Source organism: Halyomorpha halys, unplaced genomic scaffold, assembly GCF_000696795.3.
Source record: "Halyomorpha halys isolate HHAL.00 unplaced genomic scaffold, Hhal_1.1 Scaffold464.1, whole genome shotgun sequence".
In the NCBI taxonomy this organism is placed as follows: Eukaryota; Metazoa; Arthropoda; class Insecta; order Hemiptera; family Pentatomidae; genus Halyomorpha; species Halyomorpha halys.
This window is the reverse complement of record NW_027108519.1, coordinates 79,333-88,322: the sequence shown is the minus strand read 5'-3', so window position 1 is coordinate 88,322 and position 8,990 is coordinate 79,333. Positions and strand designations below refer to the sequence as shown.

The window sequence follows — 8,990 nt, the reverse complement described above, 5'->3', positions numbered from 1 at the left end:
TTAATTTTCTGATATCATTGGGTAAATTTGAAATAACTGTACCGGAAAAGAGGTCCATAGATGTGAGGGTGTGAGCAATTGTTTGCATTAAGTAGCAATTATGAGCTAACAACTGCTGTCAGTATCTCACCATCTCCCTCTTCACATCCAAACTCAAAATATCTAATGGAAGGATTCTTATTCTGGGAATAAAACCATCCACATATACGTTTACTTAGTCTGTTTAAATATTCTTATTTTATTCTTTACGCTTAAAACTAATTAGTAAAATAAAACAGGTAGTTTCAATGGAACTTTTCCTACGGGCCCAGACGGAAAGAGTTATTTCACCCTAATTTTGTATTAATTTAATGAAAACTATGTATTGTTACTAGTCAAAATTGATGAGTCTGCCAAAAATTGTTAGGAGAATATGCTATATTAAAACACCTATGAAATAATTAATTTTTCATTCCGAGTTCCATATCTTTATAAGTACCCACAATAAAAAACCTAATAGAACATCATTTGAATTAGAGTAAATTTCATATAATATGAGCTTTAAGAGTTTGCGTTAAATAGTTTCCTATATATACTTTTTTAATAAAAGCAAACTTCATTACGAAATAATTGATTTAAAGATGGAATTAATTGTTTATTACATCTGTTTAGTACATAGCGGTAAATAACAATGTGTAATAAAAATATATGGTAATAAAACATAATTAAAATTTGTAAATAAAATATCCTGTGTTTCTTTACTTACTGACTTTACTACCCGTTTCCCATAAAACTTTAATACACGAAACGTTTTATGTCTTATTGCATTACTAGCATTGCCCAATAGGGATTTATCTAAACAATTAACTATCATTCAAACGATCATTTAAAATTTTCGACGGTTTACAGTTGTCAAGTTATGATAAAAAAAAAAAAATCAAAGAAAATATACCTAAGTTCACAATTATTTTTTTTGTAATATGGTTAAAAGATCAAAAGACTTTGTCTTCGAAAATAATAGTCCGAATTCAATATATTATATAATTTTTTTTTTGGTACAGAATTTAATCACCATTCAAATAATATTATTCAAAAATATAAGATTGTAGGAAGATAGTCCGAGTGGCAGACAATAAAGGTATAAACTAGTAAAGACTTATTATTTATTGGAAAACTATTTATTAGGTTAACAATAAATTGTTTATCTTTGTACCTTTATTGACAGCCATCCGGACTATCTTATTACAATCTACTACATACGGACAACTATTAATCTTCCAACAAAAATACAAATCTATATGAACTAGTATAAAACTAAAATAAAATAAAAAGGTTCTAATATGATTTCATAGTCTATTTTATTACCTAATATAAAATAAACTATAGAATCATCAACGGTTTATTTTCTTCGTAAAGGATTTTACGAAGAAAATAAACTTACTTTACCTTCGACTGGAGAGCCTCTACCGTCCACCACCACTCACCATATAAGTTATTACCGTGACGAATTGATACCCTGACCAATTGATACCCTGACCACTAAGTTAATAACTACCAATACTAACATCAGCTGACTTTCTATGAGGTCTACGGTCAACCATTCTTTAAATAAATACGACACAGCTATTTTCCCATTGTCATTTCAACGATTTCATGTCAACGGGACAAAAACGTTTGGTGAAAGTTCCAAACTATTTTTTGCTTTATGGTCATGACTCATCCCAAGGGAGATCTAGAATGTTCCAGGTTTCAACAACTGCAGCTCATAACTCATCGATGGTCACTCATTGTGAAAGCTCATGGCCATGGTCCAATATTGAACCTTTTGGCACAGATTTCGCGTTCGAAGATTTTAAATTCGCATAAATAATTTTGCGAATTATTTTACTTTCAACTAAGACTAAGAAACCATTAATATGTTTTAGAAAGTTATCAATCGTACCTGTATAGAGGGCCTTTTCTATCGAAGTACGAGCCTGTAGCACCAAGTTATAGAAGCCTCCCAGATTAGAGAATTTATTATCTAAATAACTTGGGGTTATAAACTGAAATAAACAACTTACCCTGTAATTAAAATCACCTTTTTATTTAATATTTGTGAAGTTACAAATGTTAAAAAACAAAAATTGTTACATTTCAAAAGGTACCTACATGCCATCGATGCATGCAAATAGTATCCAGATGATTAAGAGACCGAAATCGATATCCGGATCAAATATAAACATAAAATGCATCGCAAGTTGTGGGAATAATTTTATATTTAGGTTTTAGAACTTTTTGGTATTCGCCGTCAAATTAAAAAATAAGAACTGACGATGCGTACCTAAGGGAGATGGAGGGAATTTTTTATTTATTTTTTTTTTTTTAGAAAACTAGTGAGTTAGTCAAAAGAGAACGTTATTATTTTAAAATTAATTATTGGCGGTATTTTATTATTTGTGGGAGAGGAGGAAGAGAGAAAGAGCTCAAAATTAAATGTGGCCCGCGCTGAATTCTTGATTAACCACTGGTTGGTATTAAGTTATAATTAAAACCTAAAATTGATGCTGAGTTGTAATTAAAAGTTTTATGAAACATCATTTCTAAAAACATATCTATTGAGATAGAATTACTATAATCTCTCTTTATCCAATGAAAAGAGTAGATTTGAAAATTTGATCAAATTTTTGTAATAAAGCAATTAAAAAAATTATATATTTTCAACGTACAGGAACAGTGGCCATCTTTGCCCCTTGCAGTCACAATATCTCATTAGTATTTTTACAAATTTGACTGTTGTTGATATCACAATATTGGAGTGATGGATCTATAAATTGCTTTGAGGAAAGGTGGGAGATGAAAAAATATAAGGAACATATGACTATATTTCATTTCACTTCCTGATATTTGGTAGTTAAGGCTATAACAGGAATTTTGCTATTTCACGTAGAATAAAAACCGTGGTCAATGATGCCCATTAAGAAACTCTGATTAATTGTAGGGTCTTATATGAATCAGTTCATTTTATTGGAAGTCCGGTAAATGTATCAAAATAGTAAAAGAAAACTATTTATTGTAAACGAATAGTTAATTTTGCTCAACCATCTTCTTCCAGTACTTTTTAGATTTTACCCTTAGAATATAATATAAAATTGTTCCAAATTTTGTTTTCCTCAAGGGAGGGGAGAGCACGGTCTCCTGGATCCGCCAATATATTACAGCCAAACTCTTTAATCCGCTTCCGTACACAAGTAGAAAAGTTTCCTGTTCGCAGCTGACAGTGGAAGATGCCTCCTTCCCACGCTCTCCATTAGGCTACCACTCGCGAGATCAAAATGCAGTTTCTGCCTCTACACTTGACCTGCATTATTTTCTTCATCATTTTTATATATTTTCGTCCCATGTCCTATTATCTTGGGTATTTATATCGGTTTTTTCCATTCCATGAATCAGTGAGTCTATCTTTACTGATCTTCTAAAATAGACAAACCCCCTTTCCAGCAACGCTGACCAACCTTTTTTTTGTTCAATTTTATCGAGTTATTTCTTTTTTCTTATTGAAAACTCAGATTTATCTTATATCTGACTATCTTGAGTTAACTAGGCGTAATGTCATTGACAATTTTAAACTTCGCGTGACAAAACTATTCGTTTCATACAAGAACAACAGAGCTTTTGCTTTCGACCAGGAACATGCTACAACTTAAATGTTGGACGTAGTAAAATTAAATTGAAAATTCTGGAAAGTATTCCCTGAAATTTGCCCTTTTCTTAAACATTTTTGTGAAAACCGAACTCTATAAATAGCGTTTATAAGTTATTTCAAGTATGATAACTTCTTTAGTAATAATAATAATATACAATTATTATGATTTTATGTACAAGACCTATCGAAGTGCAGTTTTTGATAGATCCTCTTCCTTATCAGATCCTCTTCCCTATGTTATTCCATTCCTACTTTCATCCGTTGTTCCAGTACCCTTCCCACCTTCAAATCTTGCTTATTCATTTCATCATTTCTTAGCCATCCAACAAAAAAAAACAATTAAAATAGATATTACCTATTTACATAGAGACTTAATAAAAACTGTTTTTTTTTTAAATTTCCTTTTTTTTCTGTTAAAGGACCTAAAAACTATTTATTATGATTTATCAATTTTTTTTTTTATTATATATTAATTATTCTGTTTTGTTTTTTTATTTGTTACTCTAAGCCTCTGAACCCCATAAAATATTTTTGAAGTATTGTTCTAAACAAATGTGTCCCAAAATAAATTTAAAAAATATTATTATTATAACATCATTAAGTAAAGTTTTACCCCATTTTTACAGTTAAAATTTATATATATATAGCTTTATTGAAATTTAAAAACTGTACATAATGACACATCTAGTAAATTTGATGTAAGTTTATAATGGAGTGATACTGGGGTGCAGAGAAACTACTCATTGGTTGCACTCTACAGTTTAAATTAGGTTTTAAAATTCTCCACATTTCAAATTATTGGTGGGGGGAGGGGAGGAGGTGTACCTCCTATTCCTTCCCCCCGTAACGACTTCCCCGGTTCACAATCTTCCTCAGCTGTTCCCCTGTGACAAGGGTTGGCAGGCTTGACCTTACTCAAACTTCAAGACCCCTCACTTCCGTTGCTAAATATACATCTGCTCGCCCTTCCACCCTTTTTGGGACCTTTCAGTTTAAAGGGACCTTTTATGTAACGTTAATAGAATTTGTATCACGTTTGTTTTTAAAAATTCAATTGGAGAAGTAAAATATATGAGACCTTGAATTCCAGACAATACCCTATTTATTGATTTTTGTTTTCAAAGATCGCTTTTACTCTTCATTGATTGTCAACTTTATTAAGTGAACGTCCATTTAAAGTTACCGTAGCTAAAAAAATTGTTTCGTTGGTATTCAAAATTTCTCACTAAATACTGTATTGCTTCTAGATAAACCTCATTTGTCTTAGCTACCTATAGCATATCAATAATGTTTTATATTTTGGTATAGAATAAACTTAAAAGAATTGAAAAACCCAAACATTTTTTAAATAAAAAAAATACAGATCCTCTTGTCTTTACATCTACGGGTTGTTGTTTTTGCATTATTTCCTATTTTGGATATTTACGGGTTTAAAGAATAAGAGCAAGACAGAAAGAAATTATGAATTAATTTGTATGTTTTCTCTTTAAAAAAATTCGCAGTACTTATGTTTGTTTAGGGTTTTTTTTTTCCATCTCGTTATGAGACCCAATGTCGTGGTTAATATTTATATAGCAATAGTTAACCCTGAGATAATTTTAAATTTTCAGTTGTTTGCAGGAATTATTTTTTAATCAATTCACAAGGATACTGAAGAAATGAACCTTGTATTTCGTTTTTTTTCCCGTACTTATGTTCATATGAATGTAAATTCGATGCTCTAAAACGTATTATAACTCCTCTCCACTCTATTTTATTTCGCACTAATCCGCCATACTTCCCAGATGCCTGTTGTCCAGATGTTTCATTCGTTCTATTTGCAGATATGTAAAATATATATACATATATTTACCACCTACTGTGCTGAACAAACTTTAATATTTCAAGCTCTCTGTTCTGAAATAAAGCAAATGAACTTAAATTATTATATTCTATAATACTCGTACATGCCTGAGATGTGAGGAGTTACTTATAGTTGATTTTTGTCTTAATAAAAAACTAAGCAATTGCTTTTCATCTTTAAAATATTTTTTTTCTATTTATTGATAAACTAATCGGAGTTTCCATTTTTCTTTTAATCTTGGATTCTCTCTTAATTGAATTACCTTAATCTTTCAAAGTTTTGTTATTATACTAGTCATTTAGGTTGTTTTGTTCCTCCAATTTCTATAGTAGTTTGACTTTTACTGAAGTCAATATTTTAAGTATTTTTATAATTTATAATTTGTGCTTTAATAAATAGCGAGTTAAAGTTGAACCGTTAGCAAATGTTATCTCGAAGCCGATTGAGATTAGAGAAGAGTAGTGGCGCATTCTGGTGGAATAACCGAATATGAAATGCTTTGGCTGCTAGAGCAAGGGCTGTTGTTTCCAAACATTTCTTCGTTTGTCTTGACTCCTTTTAGTGACCTAGTTATTTTGAAGTGATTGTTACCATTTGCTTTTGGGTTCTTCATTTATTTTGTTTTTAATTATGGGGCAGGATTGACGTTGAAATTCAATTGCACCTTATCTATAAGAAAAATCAAATTTCGTTGTTTTTTACTGCAAGTTTTTATCATATCTCTATCTATTGATTTTGTGACATATAAGGTATATGCGATACAATTTATATCGAGGTATGTATGTGTGCTTTGTATTGTGTCTTAAATAAGAGTTTTTATTGTCTTTTCTATATCGGTGACTTTTGAAAGGCGTCTGAAAAGGTTATAGATCAAGGTTATACATCTGATGTATTTATCACATGTACATGGTTTGTTGATTACATATTAGTTGCATTAAATGGAACTCGTTTTGTTCATATAAACAAACCAACATAATAATAATCCTTGAGAATATTCATTTTACAGATTGTGGAAATTATGTGCTTTATAATGTATTGTACTCCCATATATGAAAAAATTTGTTTTTGTTTATTATTACTTCAAATAAAGTTTCATATTTAAATGTGATTTAAAATTAGTCATTAAAAAAAAAATCCTTTACTCCTGGTGTTAACTGCTATTTCTCATTTTTTAGGGACTGGACAAAACTAGCAACGCCTCGCTTAGTCCAATGAGGCCCCTTTCATCTGATCTGAATGGGCCTCGGATAGACAGTTTTCGTCTTTCAATGGCTAATATGGAAGGTAAGCACTTTTGATAATGGTTTTGTTAGCCGGTGGGTTTGCATTGATTCTTTAAGGGTAGATTAATTTCCTAAGTACTTAGGCCACTGTTCAGCTTGACCTAAGTACTTAGGCCACTGTCCAGCTTGACCTAAGTTAAAACTAATACTTTCAATGCAATATACATAGTCAATTTGAACTTAGATCGATTGGTTGGCCCCACTTACCAATTCAGTAAACAGAAAGTACATGTATAAAGGATAACTCCTATATAATAAATACATTTTTAAAGAAATCTGATGCTATGAATTCTCCTAGCAATTCTGTCCTTATGTTATGTATTAATTGTAATAATACTCTTATAAGGTTAACAATTTCTTTAAATATTTAATTGACTTGCTCCAGTCAGCATGATTATTTTAAGAAAGATGAATAACTTTTACCAGTACCTTTAATCCAGCAAAAGGAACGGTGTCATGTCAATCTCTTGGATGACGTTGTGTAAGAAATTTCTCAGTTGTCCTTATGCAGCATTTTCCTGTGCCAAATAATAAGGATAGGAATGGAAATTATTATAGATACCATAGAAAAATCCCTGTGATTCCATAATATAGCTTTAAAAAAAAAATACAATTAATATTCGCAGCAACCCCACATATCAAATCTCGTTACAAATATAATTTTAGCCTATATGCAATTGATAATTGATAATGTATTATTTTATAATAAATAAATAACTAGCTTTAAAAATTGTAAAATTAGTAGAATTACTATATTGATCATAGCAATCTATGATAACTAATGACTTCAAAACAATTTGACAGGTATATTAGGTTTTTTTAATCATTACTGCCATAAAGTAGTTAAGAAGTTAAAAAAGGGGAATGGTGCATGTCTAGTATATAGTAAAAGCATTTTAAAAATATCCATTTTGATTTATTTATTTTTTATCTTTCAGATACACAAGATGTTGACTTGGATGCCATTTTGGGCGAACTATGTGCCTTAGAATCACAGTATGAAGAAGCTATTCAGACTTCCACCAAAACAAGTAAATACTATTTGATATTATATTTTAAAACTTGCTGGTGGAGGTCTTTAGGTTGGCTGATGGAGGTCTTGTGCTTTAGCACAACCAAAGTAAATATTTAATAACTTTATGACTAAGTCAATTATACTTTTATGACTAATAAAAAAGGTAAAAGTCAAAAGTTTTTGTTTTTGTTCAGTTGCTTGTACATTTAGATGCAAGTATTGTTAAACATAAAAACCAACATGGTATGAAAGGTAATCTTTTACATTAAATTGAGCCATGAAGTGATCAATTTTGTCATTTTTCATGTAAGTTGTAGTTATTTTCGGGAAAGCCTTGCCTCTTTTGTTCTGAATTGTGCATATATAAAAAATTGAGAAAAGAGATAAAGAAAAAGTGCAAAGAGAAAAATGTTGGATGTTTACACCAAGAGTTTGAATCCTTGTTAAAATAACAAATATTTAGAATTTTTTTTTTTTATTATCATTAACATGTTCATTGTGGACACATCTTGGTCCTGTTTCATTATGAAACTAATAGTAAATAACTACAAGTGTATAAATTACAAAGTATAAACACTAACACTTTTGTTTCTTGATCGGGACAGCTATTAGTGATATTAATACAACTGAAAAAATATATGTCAAGGATATGGGAAGGTTTGTATTTGGGTAATGTTATATTCATATTGTTGATCGAGAAAAAAACACTGAGCTGTTAGCACCTGTACTATTCAAAAAGAAACTAAAAAAAATAAACTGCCATATATAGAGGTGTTTTCTAAATACTATGTACTAGTGAGCGATAAAGTAAGTTGTTTCACACTTTTCTTGAAGATAACCTTACTCCTCATATCTCTAAAAATTAGATAACCAACTATCTAACATTAGCTGTTTAATAATTGGGTTGTTTAATTGAAAGGTATCATCAGAAATGATTAAATCATAGTAACACTGAAACTGTGAGTCTGTTCTCACTGACCAAATATTTTTGATGCTAAAATTAAATGTATCCTACTTTCAGATAAAAAATAACTTTCACACATAAAATTGTAATTACATTTCTGAGAAGGTTAAATCGACTTATACTCTGGTACAGTAAAAAATTTTTCTTCAATGCTGTAAATGAACTATTCTTGTAGTTTAACAAAGTATGATTTCGTGTAGTTTAACAAAGTATGATTTCGT

The 8,990-nt window shown here is 30.1% G+C and overlaps 1 protein-coding gene across 4 annotated transcripts in view; it reads left to right on the top strand.

Annotated features, from left to right (window-relative positions):
* The window catches only part of pico, a 117,876-nt gene that overhangs the window by 95,155 nt on the left and 13,731 nt on the right, over positions 1 to 8,990 (top strand). For 3 of the 4 annotated variants that reach the window (XM_067046841.1, XM_067046840.1, XM_067046842.1), the window contains exons 2-3: positions 6,683 to 6,791; positions 7,729 to 7,821. In XM_067046841.1, the coding sequence (XP_066902942.1) occupies positions 6,683 to 6,791; positions 7,729 to 7,821 (202 nt within the window). Of the gene's footprint in view, positions 1 to 6,006; positions 6,283 to 6,682; positions 6,792 to 7,728; positions 7,822 to 8,990 lie in introns of those variants that run through there. The other variant, XM_067046843.1, reaches the window with a different exon arrangement.